Source organism: Pyrus communis, chromosome 13 (genome assembly GCF_041283825.1).
Source record: "Pyrus communis isolate YQ-2024b chromosome 13, ASM4128382v1, whole genome shotgun sequence".
Classification (NCBI taxonomy): domain Eukaryota; kingdom Viridiplantae; phylum Streptophyta; class Magnoliopsida; order Rosales; family Rosaceae; genus Pyrus; species Pyrus communis.
Genome location: NC_142577.1, coordinates 14,628,887 through 14,647,037, shown reverse-complemented (window position 1 = coordinate 14,647,037; position 18,151 = coordinate 14,628,887). Strand labels below are relative to the sequence as shown.

Sequence of the window (18,151 nt, the reverse complement as noted above, 5' to 3'; positions counted from 1 at the left end):
TAAAATAAACATCCATTCTCAATTTTTCATTCAAATCCATAGTCATTCAAAAGATAATATCATTTAAATTCATCATTCAAAGGTAATATCACCCAAATTCATCATTCAAAAGGTAATACAAACAAAGAAAACAATCATTCATCCAAATCATCTTCATATAAATCAAAATACAAACAAAGATATAAATCATTCATCTAAATCCTCTTCATCTAAATAAAAGGCAACATCATCCTCTTCATTGCCAACTCTAGATGAACTTGTCGGGTATGTCATCATTTTATCAAAAGAATCTTCCGAATCATATTCCACATTTCTTCTAGTTCTACTTGAGGACTCTTCATTACCCTGTTTTCTTTTGTATGTAATAGGACCCCGAGATTGAGTAGGCTCGCGAGGAGAAGGAGGAGGAGTAGGCTCACGAGGAGGAGGAGGAGGAGGAGGAGAAGACTCTCTAGGCTCTCGAATGTATGAGCCACCTTCATAAACCGGGGTTGGCACATTCTTTACGACCTCAACATTATACAATAACTCATCCTCAAGCCATTTAGGATCTTCGGGAAGAACGGGATCTTCTATCTCTGTTATCCATTCATCATCGGAGGCAATTTCTTCCACAACAATAGGATCATACTTCTCCATCCTTTTCTTACTTCTTTGTTGTAAAGCCAAATTGTACTTGACATAGGCTAAAGCATTAAGCCTTTTGTGTTCAAGCCTATTCCTTCTTTTTGTATGAATCTACAAATAAATCAATTCTATTATTCAAGTCTAAACATTTTAAGCAAAAATGACACTTAAGATACTAATAATATATTTACTTACCATTGAAAATGTGCTCCAATTCCTCTCACATCCCAATGCACTACAAGTAAGGCTTAGAACTCGGATAGCAAATTTCGTTAACTCGGGTGTTTTATGCCCAAAGTGCTCCTACCAAGCCGCTAAAAAAACAATATTAATAAGATAAGTAATTTAAAGGTTAATGATAAAAAGATATTAACAATTAACTAATTAAATCTTACTTGGTGTTCGCTTTTTCCTAGTTTGCATAGCCATAGAATCCACAAATGGACCACGCTTATTAGTAAATAAATCCAATTGAACATCGGCCTCTTCACGTTCTTTCCCTTTCCCAAGCATCCTATCCATGCAAACAAACAACCCATTTCGCACTTCATCAGTATCTGAGAAATTATCCTCATATCGAAATTGTGGGTTTAAGTAATAGCCCGCCGCATATAGTGGTTGATGAAGTTGATCGTCCCATCTACGATCTATCTTTCTCCAAATAGGCATATATTTTTTCTCCACTTTGTTAAGATTGCTTGCAATTTTCTCTTTTGCGGCATCCATCAACTCATATATAAAACCCATGGGGGGTCTCTCCTCCGAATCAACCTCTCTCAAAACACAAACAAGAGGAAGAACGCCCTTAATGCAAAAGGAAACTCGACCCCAAAACTCACGATCATATAACACATGATGCTTAGCCAACTTTGCTTCACGGGATTTTGCATAGGTACTTTCCGACCATTCTTGAGAGGTAAACAAAGCAACAAGAGTTTTCTTTTGCTTTTGTAAGCTTTGTAGTGTAAGGAAAGAAGTGACAAACCTAGTGACCGCCGGACGAAGAATTTCTAAATTGTTAGTGTACTTTCTCATCAAAGCTAGTACCCATTGATGCCCATATAGATACTTTGAAATACACCTAGCACGTTTGAGTGTGTCATCAAACCATGTCATCTTAGAAATATCTTCTAGCATCAAATCAATGCAATGAGCCGCACATGGAGTCCACCACACCTTCTCTTTCCTCTCCATAAGTTTTGCCCCGGCATTCTTGTAGTTCGAAGCATTGTCAGATATAACTTGAACCACATTCTCCTCCCCAATTTCTTGAATAACGTCATCCAAATAGCCATACAACAAATCTCCATTCTTAATAGAGGCCGATGCATCAACCGATTTCAAGAACCAAGTACCTTGAGGGCTATTGACAAGAAAGTTGATTAAACATCTACTTTTGCCATCCGACCATCCATCCGACATAATAGTGCATCCATATCTCTTCCAAGCCTTTTGATGTTCTTTTATCATACTTTGTACATCATCAACTTCTTCTTTGAGCATCCAAGTTCTATATTCATGGCTTGTAGGAGCATCAAAGCCGGGACCAAAATTGGATACCAATTTCATTGCATTAACATAATATTCATTGTTTGCCGCATTGAATGGAATGGCACTAGTGTAGAACCATCGGGCAAGTGCTCGGGATGCTTGTCTTCTTTCCTCTTTTTTGAAAGGTGTATTCAATGTGGTTTGACGAGCTTCCGATGTAACATACCTATCAAGTGGTCCCTTTGACCTAGGTGGTAGAAAAGAACCGATTTGTTGTGAATGTGTGGCACTTGCACTCCCACTCCCACTACATACATATGCTGTCCTTTTTGTGCCCATATCGACACTTTCACTTTCTTCTCCACCACCACAACACAACTCATGACTAGCTTTCCTCTTTTCTTTAGTTCCCATAACATTAGCAAAACATTCTTCCTTCACATTGGGTGGGACTTTTTTACAACTTATCATTCCTCCCGAACTTACACCACCTAAGTGATGTTTGAATCTAGAAATTGAACCCGTGCATTTGTGGTTACAAAAAACACAATAGAAGTGCTTAGTGACAAGATCCAAATCTTTTGTCCATTGCCAAACAAAATCTTTCTTAGAAGAAGAAGCCATATTCTTCAATACCCTAAACAATAAACAATAGATGCATGCATACAATTAATGAACCAACAATTTATTAATTAATTTATATACCAACAGTTTCCAACAATTTCTAACAATTTATTAATTAATTTATATACCCCTTTAGTCCCTACTAATTAGGCCTAGCATTTAGAAATGTTTGGGTTCAGCCAATTTATCTAAGTGCCAATTTATGGCACATGGACACAATTTATGGCAGGGATGTGTAAGTGCAAAACAGTTTATGGCAGCCACACAGACACAAATAAAATCGTGGGCTGTCCCCCTGTTTTTTACTCTGCTTCTTTCTCTCTCTCTCTCTCTCACATAAAGCCTTCCTCAGAAAATGCAGAGGCAGATTTAAACCTTTTCTGTCTAAAAACCGTGGGTCTATCTCTCTGTTTTCTACTATGATTCTTTCTCTCTCTCTCTCTCTCTCTCATTCGCAGAAAGCCTTCGACAAGTCTTCCCCAGAAAACCGCAGAAAACTTCTTAGTTAGGCAGAGCATGCAGAGGCAGATTTAAAACTTTTCTGTCTAACTAAGTAACTATTAACCCCTCTAACTAAGAACAGGAACCTTGAATTGGAAAAGAAATTGAAAACCTCTAAGCAGGAAGCATCCAAGCAAAAAAATTAGTAAATACCTGGTTCAAAATTCATCAAGTCTTCTAGCAGCTCTAATGATACTACCCTCAAATATATCTGTCATTTGTGTAACTTCCACGAAACTTGCACCCTGATAGAATATTTATTAGAGAAAGAAATATGGAAATATTAGTCTTAGTACTTGCTAAAACAATCCAGAAGTTTTCTTTTATTTTTATTTGGTTGAAAAAATCAAAGGTTACAGGGTGAAACCTCTTAATTAAAAAACACTAACAAAGTTGAACCCTCCAGACATTACAACTTCCAGTAAACGAATATATTACAGTACACAAACCAGTACAGTGAAAGAAAAAAAAAAGAAAAAGTTGGACACCGATAGTAAAGTGCCTTAAACAATATCCAAATTTAGTTAAATTAGCGCAGTATGATCAACAGACAAATAAATAACTTGTAGATGCAAAAACAAATTGGTAGAAATGAGATGATAGAAGAAACTTTTAAACCCATCTTACATGAGTAAAGATGACAAAAGCTGAATATTCTATCTTGTTAAACATTCCCAAATTTGGCAAATTATAGTTTTAGCATCTATACCAACATGCACAGATTACACACAAAAAATAATACACTAACCTTTTGACCAACAATAAATCACATCCATCAAGAATGGTCTCACTGTTGATTCAACGTACTCTTCAATGTTTACATCTAATTTGCATTCATGTTGTATCTGCAATCATGTAGCAACAGTTACACAATTGAACAAAATAAAATTGGTACATATGAAGAGTGTGTGAAGCTAAACATTATAACACCTCTGCTATTCTTCTTGCACTCGCTTGGAGTTGTTGTAATGGTCTAGCAAGCTCCATCCTCAATTGTATCTACTCATTTGATTTATCTACTGGAATAAAACAACTTGCAATTGCCGCAATTTGATGATGATCCAAATCGTTGAAAGTACCTGAACACATATAGCATTTATACTTACAGAAAGCTGAACAATATTGATGCGAGGGCTGAAGAGCAAAGGTGTTCTGAATTGATAATACGACCAGCTTCACTGGCCCAGTGGGCTTGGCTATGTCCACAATAAACTTTATTAGCTTTCAGGAGTTCTTTGTCTTATCATATCTTTCTACTGTTATTGCATTGGCCACATTCAGTCCAACAGCCTGCCTTAGAGCAGTTCCACCAGAGGTGGAATAGCTCAGCACCCAGTCCAAAAGTGAGGCCAGAACCCTGTCCAAGTGCTCCAGCCTGGCACCCAGCCCAAGCCGGGCAACAGACCAACCCATTTCGGACAGATCCAGAAGCCGGTCTATTTGGCTGGCGCATGCATCACACTTGCAACTGGGCGCGAGTAGGAGACAAGGGTGAAGGCGTCGGGGACCGCTTGTCAACCCACTTGTGTTTACCTGGATGAAGGCTACGTGGCCTTCCTTAGAGTTGTTGGATTTCCAACGGCTAGTTTTTGTAGGCCGTTGGATTTCCAATGGTAAAAATAATTTAAATTTGACTTTTAAAATGGACCGTCCGATCACAGATCAACGGTCCACTTTTTTTTACCAAAAATAAAAATAAAACAAAAAAAAAAGGCCCAACGGTCAGAGTTTTGACCGTTGGCCACATGGCAGCTTGTTGGCTGTTGGATTTGAATATTTTTCAAATCCAACGATCCAGATTAATTAACAACATTAAAATTTATTAAAAATTATGAATTTTTTTTAAAAAATACAAAAAAATTTTAAAAAATTAATTTTTTTTTTCTATAAATACCTAACCCTCATCTTCCACCTTCCACCATATTCGGATAATGACATGTGGTGTGACGAGATTGGTTAATAATCCTATCTGAAATTAAAACTATTTTTTAAATTTATAATTTTATAAAAAAATTATTAATATTTTAAATGGACTGGGTGCTAGCGCATTTTGTAGAGGTGGAGATCGTTTGTGCCAGCGCTTTTTTAGACTGGGTGCCATCACATTTTTTTAGGGGTGGAGATGCTTTGGCCTATTACTGTTCATTAGGGTCTATTACTGTTCATTGAAGTGAATAAATGGGCTGGATACTGGCGCAAAGTCTTTAGGGGTGGAGTTGCTCTTATAACATGTCTTAAGTGATAAAAGCTTTTGCAAGCCCAGGAAAAGAAAAGTGCATGATTATCACCATTAAACATCAGTTCAGCAACAAGTAGTTCCATCTCCTGTGTCTATCAAGCAGGCTGCCCGCCCCTTTAATTCGACAACACCCTCAGCATCGATGTGACCAAGCTTCTTCAAGACCCGTGAACGGTTCTTAAGTTCATCACAAAATTTTTGAAGCTGCAGAATCAATTAAAGTCAACTGGTAAATAAATACATAAATAAAACCGTGTAAACAGCAAAGTTGAGCATGTATATCTTTTGCAAATTTCTTCACATGCGTCATCAGAAGGTTGTCACACATGCAGAGTAACATTGACTCATCATCCCATGAGTCGTGGTTCTACTTCTGCCAAACATCAGAACTGCTTAAGACAGAAGAATACAGACGAGGCATACCTGGGACTCACGCATTTTGGACTTAAGTTGTTGAATTTCATGATCCACCTCTGCTTTCCTTTGAAAGCATTTAATCTGGTTCACATCTTGAGACTGCGGTGAACCAAACAATAAGCACAGAGTGATAGTGGGGTAAATTCCTTGAAGAAAAGATATTTTTCTCCAGACAGTAGAGTCCCTTAATAATTTGTTTGTAGAACAAAAGTACTTTAAACAAATGACAAACCTTATGCAGTGGATGTTCGTATAATTTCTGTTCAAGAGCCTCTATTTGATTGACTAACTCAACAATTTCAGGATCTTCAATGCCCATATCCTAAAATCAATATATTGCAGATATCGACACAAATAAAGGGTTTAGTGAAAAAGGCATAATCACTTTTTATTTTAAAAAATGCAAGGAGATAGGGCCTTAAATAGAACAGGTTGCTAATTCAGAGACCTGCAGATTAAATCCTTACCATTCCCTGTGATCAGTTAAAGTGTTACCACCCAAACATTACAGTTTGACAACAGGAAACTGTCGTAATAATATGGTAGACAGAATTCCCAGCTCCTGAACAGCTAGAAGAATACTTTACCTCGCCTCCAACGGCCGCAAATCAGAAGGGATTGATATTCTGAGTTTGCTTAGAGCAGAAATCAGGGACAATTGTACAGGGACCTAAAACAAAGGGAAAGAAATACCAGGAACCCCAGAAAAACCAATTCAATTACTTGAAAACTTAACCACATCTGAACTTTACAATTCAGTTGCTTCGAGTGCATGAACTTACCACATGCATTTCACCCTTTTCTCCAGGATGAGGAGGACAAGGTTTTGGCTGTGAACTGTTCTCACTTGAACCAGGAGAACAGTGGAGCAAAGTATCCACTATATACCCACCACCGTGTGAGGACAGTGTGCCTAACCCGGATGACGGCTTTTTAACCACATTAAACAACTCCCCAGCCCCAATCTGTACTACCTGCCCTAATCTTGACCTGTGTAAAGAAAAACACCTTCTGAAGAACAGGCAAAGACATGACCTTCAACTCTTGTAGTTGAAAATTAACATCTGCATTTCTAAGTTTTACAAGCTATCAAGGTGACGCAGCCATAGGCCTTAAGCTACCATATAATTGAAGTGAACATAGAAGCTTAAAGACAAGGCATAAAATGAAAAATTAATATCAATAATTGATTAGGTAAGACATCAGTGCAACAAGAAAAAAAGTAAATATTTTCTTATTGTGTCTGACAGAATAGCACTTCAACCAGAACACATATCTAAGAATCAAACAGAAATTAGAAGAAAAAACTTTAGACCGCATTTTTCAGTTCCAAAGCTATTAAATACACATCTACACAAAGTAAAGGTTAAATTTCAACTAAGAGACTACATTATCCAATTTAAATGCTATTAGAAAACAACTGCAATAAGTTTTGCAAAATTTCAAATAGCTTGACCATTCTCAGCACATACCAGGCGGCCAGGAAGAACATACAGAACTCCTTCAGGTCTTGTTATCTCTGACATCATTTTCTTCTCAAGTTGAGCTATATCAAGTTTTATCTTATGATACTCAGCAACTTCAGCCAACACATAAAACGTTAATCCATAAGCATGCAACAATAACCAAAAAAAACAAATTTGAAATTGAGGCGGAAAGACAACCTCTCCTGATGCATCAAGCAATGCTGCTTCCTCCTCAAGCTTTAAGACCTTTTCCCCTAGACCAGGTAAAGCCTAAATATGAGAGAAAGATCCGTAGTGGTTAGTCATTATCACCAGATTCTGGTGCAGAACAAATAAAATATGTGATTCCATAGAAACCTTTTCATACTGAAATTGGTGGAATGAATTCTTTATCACGTGTTCAGCTGTGAATTGGCCTTCCGCACGGCTCAACAAATTCAAAATTGAGTAATAGCTGAGTCTGAAAGTACTAACTAAAGGAGCTGGTTTACCCAAAACCATATCCTTGAGTGTGTTCATTTCCATCTGCAAAAAGTAACAAGGTAAGAATTCATTTCCTGACTTATGAAAGTAAATGGCTTTCTTGCTTGTTCAACATCACACTGGGCTGCGATAGAATTCATGTGATATAACCAAACATAAATAAATAAAAGGGATCTTTCTCATTATACCCAAGCATAAATAAATAAAAGGGATCTTTCTCACTATACCCTTTATAAATATGAATTTAGCTCCGAAAATATACGACAATAAAACATAACAAAGCAAAGGAACAGTTAAACTCAAGGTGACTAAATGGAAGACCTCAACATATGGAAGGACTTCCAATGATTGATGTATAATGTTAAATTTATCAATTTTGAATCTATACAGAAATTAGTGAGTAGCACTTGTATACTACGGAAAGATGACTACTAGTAGAATCACCTGTTCATCAATCATTATGATACAAATACCCCGCTCATCTTTGCCACGACGCCCAGCCCTTCCACTCATCTAGAGCAATTAAGATAATAGTTAATAATCAGAACAAGAAAATAATCATGTAGCACGCACAAATATACAATTACAAACACGTCATTTTCACTTATTATTTCTCCTAAAGAAAAGCAAAAAAACTCTTCACTTACCTGGATATACTCACCAGATCCGATATACCGGTGACTATCACCATCCCACTTCTTAACAGCTGTGAAAACAACAGTTTTTGCTGGCATATTTAAGCCCATTGCAAACTGTTCACAAAGTACAGATATTGATAGAAAGAAACTAATTATTATCTTCACATCTAAGACAGAAAGAAACTAAGTAAGGTACAGCTCTAAACTAAATATATGAAAAAGGAGACCGAAACAGAAGGAAAAAGGTGCTTAAGAAAGATTCTTACCGTCTCAGTAGCAAATAGGGCTTTTACAAGGCCTTCTTGGAAAAGAAGTTCTACCAGTTCCTTGATAACAGGAAGAAGGCCGGAATGATGAACAGCAATTCCTCGCTGAAGAAATGGCAGCATCAACTCAATAGCAGGCAACTCCCTGTCTTCATCATTTAAGCAGAGTATTGCATTACGAAAAACCTGTTCAACAGCATCCTTTTCGTCTTCGCTGTTAAAATCAAGCTTAGACATGGACATCGCATGTTGTTCACACTCTTTTCTACTGAAGCTGAAAATTATAACTGGCTGAAATTTCCGTTCCATAATCATCTGAAAATTTATGGCATAAAAGTGGTATTAAATAAGTAAATGAGCGAATGAACGAAGAAAGATAGGCATATGAGTGATGTCAATTGAATAAAGCACCAAAATTTGTTGGATCAATATAGAAGTATTTGCTCTAAGAGCCTTGAATGTGGGGAGCAGCCTCATTTCTAACAGTCCATGTGATAACCCAGCCTTTAGGCAACTTGCCAAACAGGCTACTAAAGAAAACATTACGCTATGAGAGCATTTTATACTCTACTTTTCTTTTTTCTTTCTTTCTCTTTGTTCTTATAACTATAATCTTTAGATGTCCTACGCAATCCCCTAAACAGTGACCAAATTACTTTTCGGACAAGAATAGGTAAATAGATGTAATATTTTTTGGACAAGAATAATTATACTTATTGGAACTAATAACAGGTAAAAAGATGTAATATTTTTTCATGGTATTTTTTCAAATACTAGAAAAACCACCTTTGGAAGGAAGAGCAAACCTTCAAGTGGGAAGAACGAAAGTTAAAGTTGAAGAGCACACCTTCACAATTTTGAATATGTCTGAACCCCCGGATGCATTCCCAACTTTTGCAAGTCTCCCACTAGCCTTGTTATTTCTGTGACCATCACCCAACTTTTGCTTTGAGAAAGTATCATGAAGCTCCACCAAATTTTCCTCCCTGAATTGTTCATTCTCATCCACCACAAGATACAACCCGTTCCCACCCACCGGAAAAACGTAATGCTGCAGAGGAGTTGGTCGAAAATCTGTGTACACCACATGACAAGGATGTTTGTGCAAATTACAAATCCACTCTGCAAACTCAGTTGCGTTCGACATTGTGGCTGAAAGAAAAACCATTTTAACAGCTGGAGGCATAAATATAATACTCTCTTCCCAAACAACCCCTCTTTCACGATCCTTCATGTAATGAATTTCATCGAAGATAACCCAGGCGACTTCCTTTAAAACCTCTGAACCCCTGTAAAGCATTCCCCTAAGGATCTCAGTAGTCATAACCAAACAACTAGCATTTGATGAGAGTGTAACATCTCCAGTCATCAATCCAACATCTTCAAACTCCTGGCTGAGCTCTCTATACTTCTGGTTGCTCAGAGCCTTCAATGGCGAAGTTTATATAACCCTCTGCTTGTCTCTAAAAGCCATGGCAATCGCATACTCTGCGACTGCAGTCTTACCAGCTGAAGTATGGGCGGAGACCAAAACTGATTCCTTCCGTTCTAAGCATGCCACAGAAATTTGCTGAAAGGGGTCAAGGGTAAATTGGTATGTCTTGGCCGCCTCGCCATTATACACAGGATTTGAAAGGGTTCCATAAACCGACTCATCCTTGGTCGAAGCGTAGTCACTGGGAACTGCAACCTCATGCACACATGTTCGAGTCAAATGGCGTCGCTTCAGGGGAGATTCATCGGTGGGAGTTTCTGTGATCTCTGACGCTTCAGGTTCTTTTCGTTTCGCAGGCGTTGGAGATTCTTCCATCACTAAAACTACATCCACTTCTCAGCTAAACCCAACAAATTCTCCTACTAATAATATTGGGTTTTCCTTCTGCAGATGAAACAAAATGTCGTTCGTTCAACACAAAAGGAATTTACTTTGTCTTTTTTTGGAGGAAAATCAATAGGACCCAATACTTGGAAGAATATAATCGTCACAAATATTCCAAAAATTACACAAAAAGTTTGATTTCTCATTTTTTATTTTAAAAAAAAAATTGCTTTTGGATTTCGGGTATGAACAGCCATTGCACGTATGACCAGCGTCACCTAGGTTACCCTAAGGAAGATTCAGATTAATTAAGTTAACCCAAATTCCAGGAAAATTGTGAGAACTTAGACGAAAATGGGAAGAGAGAGAGAGAGAGAGAGAGAGAACCGAGCTTTCCCCTGTGAGAAACAAGGCCCTAGCTTGACATATAGTGTACGGTACTATAGGACAAGTGTTCAAATCAATGTTAGGGTTTTATCGGAAGAGCCAATTCCTGGCAATTAGGGTTTCACCGTCTGTTGCAGAGCTATCCAAATAACGGCGCTTGGTTTTCACCAAATCGGATAACCTACTTTTAATGTGACTCTCATGGAAAGAGATTACAATTGTACTATCAAACCAATTAAAAAAACCTAGAGCATGTGAACTTTAAAGTAAGATTCACTATGAGATAAAGTTTAACTGAAATTCGATTCCACTGAAAGGAGGTCATTGAGATTGGTTAATGCATATATAGAAATGTGATTCTACGCAACACGAAAACGCCATAAAGATGGACTAAAAGCAAACAATGCATTCATCGCCATCTGATAGAGAAGAGAATAAAAAGGTCCTCCACATTTCTGCAGGATCCATTACCAAATCAAATGGCAGATATGTTGGGTTTCTTAGTTTTGTTCGAACATTTTTAGGCAAGGTGAACATCCGTGCAATCAAGAGGAATGGTCCAGACTATGATTTCTCTTAGTCGGACATGATTCTTCAAAAATATTCCCATTTTACGCAATAAACTTTGCTCAATAAGTTACCATGAGTTATTTTTTTTATCCCTACGGCCTCTTTGCAGCAAATAAATAGCCTTAGCTTATGTGGGGTTTTAATCTTTATGTATCCTCTTCTGTTATCTGGTCTATCTACATTATGATCACGTTTATTGGTTATACCACAACATCAAGTATCAATAAATATTAATTCATATTACGACACTTGAATTACTTGTATCTCGTGATATGTAATCATATCAGTATCACTCTACTCTTGTACGCCAATCACCTATGCACATAGTAGCCACACAATAGAACATTATGCTCCGGTATACTTCCATTAGTAAACGATATTGTGTTCGAAAATTTTAACTACTTAAACCACAAGCCACTTGTATACCAAAAAAAAGATTTTATAATCATATACGAGCCTAAATCCACACACTTTATGTGTGAGACCAGTTTTTTTTTGGTTTTTAACAGGGGGTTTGTGCAATTAAGAAGAGATAGGGAAGGGTGGAATGCTTTGATAATATGTTGGTGAAGAAAAAGAGAAAAATAGTAAAATTCTTTTTGTGCGAAATTATCTTAATGCTTATGATTTTTTTAATATTTTTGTTGAATTATAAATAGAGGACAAAATTGTTTTTCTACTATCTTTTGGTTGACATAGAGAGTTTGTTAGTAGATAGCTACTGATTGATACTATTGACTATGTGTAAACTACTTTATTAAGGAGAATTTCCAACAAAGTAACAACGAAGGGCATTTGGTCTAGTGGTATGATTCTCGCTTAGGGTGCGAGAGGTCCCGAGTTCAATTCTCGGAATGCCCCTCCAACTTTTTAATTCTTTTCCTCCTTTTGTGTGTTCGTTTTTTTTTTAATTTATTTTTTTATGTTTTCCTCCCGTACAAGAAAGCAAAGCAGCTGGAGCAGTATTTGGTCTCTCCGACTTCCTCAGCTCTCTCTCTCTGCTACCTATCTGTGAGTCTGTGACCCTCTTCCCTTCCCCACTAGGCGTTGCGATTTTCCTCAAGGATGGATCAGTCGATACAGAATGACCTTAATGCCCCTCACTCCATGGGCACCACCATCATCGGCGTCACCTACAATGGCGGCGTCGTCCTCGGCGCCGATTCTCGTACCAGCACTGGTAAAATACCATCATACCATCCCTATCTCCTTCCCTCTCTTTTGGTTTTTGTAGGGCGAAGCACTTGAGCTCCTTTTCCCAATTTTATTTGATTTTTGGGCGGAATTTGGTTGATTTTTGTTGATGATTTTAGGTGTTTATGTTGCGAATCGAGCATCCGACAAGATCACTCAGCTCACTGATAATGTCTACTTGTGCCGCTCCGGATCGGTATCTATTTCTCTCTGCTTCCTTTTTTGTTACTTACTGAACAAATTTGATGTTTTTTTTTGTGAATGCTTGTGATTTCTGTTGTTTGCACACATGTGTGAGGATTAAATGGTGTTCCACCCCTCAAGCTGTTGGCCTTAGGCAAGAGAAAGAGGAAATTTAATAAGTTATTATCGTTATGTCTTGTATTAATATTATGCTTTGTTCAATTTGATGGTAAAATAATTGAACTATCTTAATTAGTTATACACAAAACCAAGTTGATTATAAGATTTCGGAGATGTAGTTGACGCAATCCTGACAACAAAATTACTTAGAGGGTATAGGAAAGTTCTGTAATAGCCTTTGGGATGTCCTCCGTTATGATCTCGTAACTCTTGTTTGTTTAGAACCTTACGTTTTCCAGATTTTAGGCAAACTGAGGGATTGTTTGGTGGCTGGTTGGATCTTTGGGCTTTAGCATGTCATAGTAAAAAGAATAACTCGACTCCACTTACCCTTAAACCTTATTTGGGGTTGGCTACATGGATTTTCATAAGAAACTAAGTGCAATAGACCCCATGAATTCTCTTATGTTTCATGGTCGTATCTAGTCCTAATATCATCCACAGGATCTTTTGCAGACGCAGCTTCGTAACCACTTCTACCTATTTCAATCCTTATTTCCCTTTACTATTGTTGTGTTATTTTGTTTTGAATCATTCAATATCTCAGGAACATTGTTCGATAGTTAAGCAACAAGGCCTTTTCTGTAAAAAACTCCGTAGTTTCTGTATTCTGTCATTAATCTGTCTACCATTCTATTCCCAGGCTGCAGATTCTCAAATTGTGTCTGATTACGTGCGTCACTTTCTCCATCAGCACACGTAAGTGACAGAGCAACTGCTGGTTTTAAACTAACTGTTTTTTATCTTCCCCTTTGTATAAGAATTGTGCATATTTTTTTCTTATTTTCGTAGGTGTTTTCAGTGGCTTTCAACTATATAATTTTGACATGCTTAATTTTGGCAATAACTCTTAAAGACATAATTCCAAGCAGACTGGAGTACTTTTGGGAAGCATTTTGTTGCACCCAACCTACGATGATTTTCAAAGATTTTTTGTTCATCTAATGGACTTCATGTTGTGGCATCATATGCTTTTTGGGCTTGCTGAATGCATTTTCTTTGTTTGAGTTTTCTTGCTGGAAATTAAATGAAACATTAAACATTGTGCAACCTGATAAATAGTTTTCAAAGTTATGCTTTAGAGATTGAAGTTGTAAACATTTGAAACTTGTGGTGGTAAGAATTTTTAATTTTTTGTTGCAATTATCAGTCAAAAGTTTCGATTTGTGTAGGATACAGCTGGGCCAGCCTGCAACAGTCAAGGTTGCTGCAAACCTTATCAGGTTGTTCGCATACAATAACAAGGTTTGTCTCTGGTATTCCTTTTCCTTGCACACCCCGTGCGTCAAGCTGTGTTTTAGTTTGTTTTCCCTCCTAATGAGTTAAATCTTTTCTATTGTGTGAAACCCCTCTTCAAGAATATGGCATCTGATTGTAATTTAAAAGTATTCTGGAAATATTTTATAATATAAAATTCTAATGATATATGTAGGAATCTTTTCCTTTCAGATATTGTTTGTGATTTCATCATTTGTATAAGTCATGATTGCGGCTTCATGTGTAACTATTTGCTAGTATATTTCGTATTCCTTATGTATTCTTTCTATATTTGGTAGAATATGCTACAAACTGGCATGATTATTGGTGGTTGGGACAAGTATGAAGGAGGTAAAATATATGGAGTACCACTCGGAGGGACAATTTTAGAGCAGCCTTTTGCTATTGGAGGTGTGTTTTTATAACTCACATATGTTCTTTATAAAGATCTTCTATTTTGTTTTCTATATTTCTCTTGTTGGTTTCCTTGTCATGGTTGAAATGGTTTTCCCTGCAATTATTTTTTTTCTCCTTTATATCATATGAAACTTTTCTGCATTTGCTTATGAGTTGGTGTAAATTTCTATATTACTCTTTGTTTTAGGTTGCTTTCTCGTCAAGCATAGTGAGACCATCTCTAGTGGAGAGGGCTAAAGTTACAAAAGCCAAAAAATGGCCTAATTTGTCCAAAAATTCTTCTCCAACCGAAGGCTGGGCTATAATTCCATAGAGCCCACTAGGCTATTATTTGGCCAAAGAGGCATCAGGCTGGCCAAATGTAACCCGATTTGAAAACATTAAAAGGTAGTTTAATGAAATTAACTAATAAATTTAAAGTATAAACTTAAAACTAATAAATTATTGAGGAGGCTATGTTTAGCCCCTTTGGTTGGAGATAGTATATTAATATGGCCTGACACTGGTCATTTAAAAATAATATTTTGCAAGGCTATAATTCTGGACGGGGCTATATTTAGCCCTTTCAATTGGCGTTAATAGAAAATTCTTTCTGACAAGGTATCATCATACGGTGTAAAATAATTTGAACTTTCAACTCTACTTGAATTTTTATAGTTGAGTAAATGCACAGGTCCTCTACTTTAATTTTTCTTGCCACTTAATGCTATTGAATTACCATAAACTAGTGGCTTGAAGTACTCAAGATCTTTGTGTCATCCAGGATCTGGCTCCACTTATCTGTATGGTTTCTTTGATCAAGAGTGGAAGGAAGGAATGACCAAAGAGGAAGCTGAGGTATGTAGTCTTTATGCTTCTGACATTTTTTTGTACTGCTTCAATGCTGGCTTCCTTGATATTTCTGATTAATAATGTGCCAAGGTTTGATTCATTCATCATTGTGACAATGAGAAATAAATTAGTGAGATCCAAAATTGCTTGTAGTATTGTGTACGATGTTTACTTGTTGTATGGTGCTTTAGTGAGGGTAATAGGGAAGTTGGGTGGCTGGTCTTGTGGTGGTAATTGGTTTACTTGGACTGCTATTTTGGTATTTTGGAAGGAACATAGGTTTTTTTTTCTCTTTGAAGGAAATGTGGAAGTCATTGTGCAGTGTCCTTGTGAATGGCTCTTTAGGAGGGCCACCTGCTGGAGAAGATTTTGACTATAAATTAGTATTTGATGTTACATGGGATGATTTTGCGCCTTGGGGCTAAAGATGCATGCACAAGACGATAGAAGAGTCTGACTCATATTTTGTACACTTTGTCCACTAGCTTGATCAATATGAGTGTGTTATTTCGTAGTTTGTGGTTATATATGAGTTATGCCAAGGTCTCTGTTCAGTGTTCACAGATGATTTTGAGGTTGCACGGCAAGTTTTTCTAGAAATTTAACATAGTTGTTTGGAATTTGGTAGCTTTGTGTAGTCTGTGGTATTTGTGGCCTGAAAGAAGTAGCAGAGCCTTTGAAGGAACACACTTATGCTATAATTGAGGGATCAGTTGTTAAGATGGTTTTTTGAGTGGATTCAAAGGACTTCAACACTACTTTGAAAACTCTGATTCTGTTTTTCCTGGAATCTTATTTTGCTTATGTTACGCAGGTACTCCCTGTGTACTATAGGAGTCAGTTTCAATAAATTATTAAAATAAAAATATGAGATTATTTTGGTAAAGGTGTATGCGTGTAATTGTTTGTGTCTATTGTTAAATGATGGATTACTTGATTGCTTAATAGTTAATACTAAGAAATGCAACATGAACTGTTTTTCTTACTATTGTTTAATCTCTGTTATTCTTTCTTAAAGTTATATTACGTAGAATTGCTCGAATTCCTTATGGTTCCAGCTGAATGTTCTCTCATTCTTACACTATGTTTGGTCGAGGGAAATAAACTTGGAATTTGGGTAAAAATCAGAATTTATAAATGGACATGTACTAATTCCCTTGTTTGTTTGGATTCATATTCATAAACATAGAAATAATTCTCATCTTTGAATAATTATGAAATACAGGAATAATTAAAATATTTATGCTATTATATTACCAATGAGTACCAATGTCGAGATAAAAATGTATCCCAATATTTTGTTTTCTGTTTTTCCATTCAAAAGTTTGGTTTACACAACCTAATTTCTTTCAACATCAATCTTTAACTGATATATTTCTGCATCTTCAAAATATTCTTCTGTATCAGTATTTAGTTCCTTGATTGCATCCACCTTGTCCATTGAAACTAATTTCTTCCTTGGTGAGATAATACTTTGTAGAATTTTTTCACTTAAAGCAACTGCTATTAATTTACTGCAGCAATTGGTGGTGAAAGCAGTTTCCCTCGCTATTGCTCGAGATGGTGCTAGTGGTGGTGTCGTTCGAACTGTCACTGTGAGTTTTTCTTTTATTCTACTGTAGTCTGCAATTACTTTATGGTTTTGGGAATAGAAATATCTAGTTCCACACTGATGTACCTGCAGCCATAGTCTGCCGAGCATGTGTTTTCTATCTGTAGACTGTCTAATTAGTTCAAAACACACAGGAAATTGCGTAATGCTTGTTATTTCAGTGACATGGTCTTCTTATGAGTTTGAAATTAAGCTGTATAGCTTATTTAGCAGACAATCTGTTGCGTTTCTATACAGTAGTGAATAGCTGTTATTTCCATTCAATGAATGTGTTGGTTCTGTTTAATCGAGGTTGTGAGGATTGAACTAAAGCCTTTCAGGTTTTTTGGTCCCAAAATTGCCAAAGTACCCATTGACTAAGTATGTTTTTCATTTTTTATGGCCTTCTTTCTATCTTATATTCTCTTGTGATTGTATGCTCTGTTTGCAGATAAATTCAGAGGGGGTGACGAGAAACTATTATCCAGGGGACACCCTTCAGCTCTGGCATGAGGAGCTTGAACCCCAGAATTCTTTGCTGGATATCTTGTCATCATCTTCATCTGGTCCAGACATGATGATAAGTTGAAGATTGTGGTCTCCCGTAAGACTAGGTAAACCCCCGAGATACCATGAATGGTACGCTTCCTCTTGCCCTGGTCTTCACTGCGGGGATTTCAGTCTCTACTCCGAAAGTTGTACTTGACAGTTTCAGATTACCATCTCATATTTGATTGAACTTATCTTGCTGCCTGCTCGATAAGTAGTTTATAAAAGAATTTGACTGGATCCCCTTGAAATTGTTACTATTACATTTGTAGGATCATTTGATCTCAAATTTGAAGTGACTTGTTCCATATTACTTTTGTATGTTCGTACTTCGAATTGCTAGACGAAAGAGAGATCTTATACACAGGTAAATCGAAACATAAACATAGGGGGTTGAGGTCCTGCAGAACAACTCACCTCC

General features: G+C 36.9%; 2 protein-coding genes, 1 non-coding gene and 1 pseudogene across 5 annotated transcripts; 2 read left to right on the top strand and 2 right to left on the bottom strand.

Annotated features, from left to right (window-relative positions):
• LOC137748006 (uncharacterized) lies at positions 1-2,957 on the bottom strand. Of its 2 annotated transcripts, XR_015955240.1 has the most exons (3): positions 1,023-2,957; positions 823-941; positions 1-738 (listed from the first exon to the last, which is right to left on the bottom strand). XR_015955240.1 is itself a non-coding variant. In XM_088683351.1 (2 exons), exons 1-2 carry the CDS (start codon positions 2,740-2,742, stop codon positions 931-933), a joined length of 1,731 nt encoding a protein of 576 aa, XP_088539477.1. In that variant the 5' UTR covers positions 2,743-2,957; the 3' UTR covers positions 654-930. The 2 variants fall into 2 exon arrangements, 1 of the variants encoding a protein (XP_088539477.1); XM_088683351.1 differs by having other exon boundaries at positions 654-941.
• A 429-nt stretch (positions 2,958-3,386) lies between these two features.
• On the bottom strand, positions 3,387-10,600 carry LOC137736068 (DExH-box ATP-dependent RNA helicase DExH10-like; annotated as a pseudogene). The gene is made up of 15 exons (XR_015955239.1): positions 9,600-10,600; positions 8,753-9,067; positions 8,496-8,600; positions 8,293-8,361; positions 7,723-7,890; positions 7,565-7,635; positions 7,372-7,486; positions 6,682-6,889; positions 6,417-6,569; positions 6,132-6,221; positions 5,906-5,998; positions 5,532-5,686; positions 4,174-4,322; positions 3,995-4,088; positions 3,387-3,490 (listed from the first exon to the last, which is right to left on the bottom strand). The product of XR_015955239.1 is annotated as a DExH-box ATP-dependent RNA helicase DExH10-like (transcript).
• Positions 10,601-12,317: 1,717 nt separating this feature from the next.
• Positions 12,318-12,389, top strand: TRNAP-AGG (transfer RNA proline (anticodon AGG)). The gene has a single exon. It is a non-coding gene; the product is annotated as a tRNA-Pro (tRNA).
• A 61-nt stretch (positions 12,390-12,450) lies between these two features.
• On the top strand, positions 12,451-18,043 carry LOC137736905 (proteasome subunit beta type-6). Its single transcript, XM_068476219.2, has 8 exons — positions 12,451-12,708; positions 12,842-12,918; positions 13,729-13,784; positions 14,258-14,330; positions 14,642-14,753; positions 15,523-15,596; positions 17,111-17,185; positions 17,633-18,043. Exons 1-8 carry the CDS (start codon positions 12,594-12,596, stop codon positions 17,768-17,770), a joined length of 720 nt encoding a protein of 239 aa, XP_068332320.2. The 5' UTR covers positions 12,451-12,593; the 3' UTR covers positions 17,771-18,043.
• The last annotated feature ends 108 nt before the right edge of the window (positions 18,044-18,151 follow it).

Excerpts from the sequence above, each read along its gene's own strand:
- LOC137748006 (XM_088683351.1), bottom strand. The coding sequence starts at position 2,742 with ATGGCTTCTTCTTCTAAGAAAGATTTTGTTTGGCAATGGACAAAAGAT.
- LOC137736905 (XM_068476219.2), top strand. The coding sequence starts at position 12,594 with ATGGATCAGTCGATACAGAATGACCTTAATGCCCCTCACTCCATGGGC. Across the intron at positions 13,785-14,257 it reads CACTTTCTCCATCAGCACAC|GATACAGCTGGGCCAGCCTG; the intron begins GTAAGTGACAGA and ends CGATTTGTGTAG. Across the intron at positions 17,186-17,632 it reads GTGTCGTTCGAACTGTCACT|ATAAATTCAGAGGGGGTGAC; the intron begins GTGAGTTTTTCT and ends CTCTGTTTGCAG.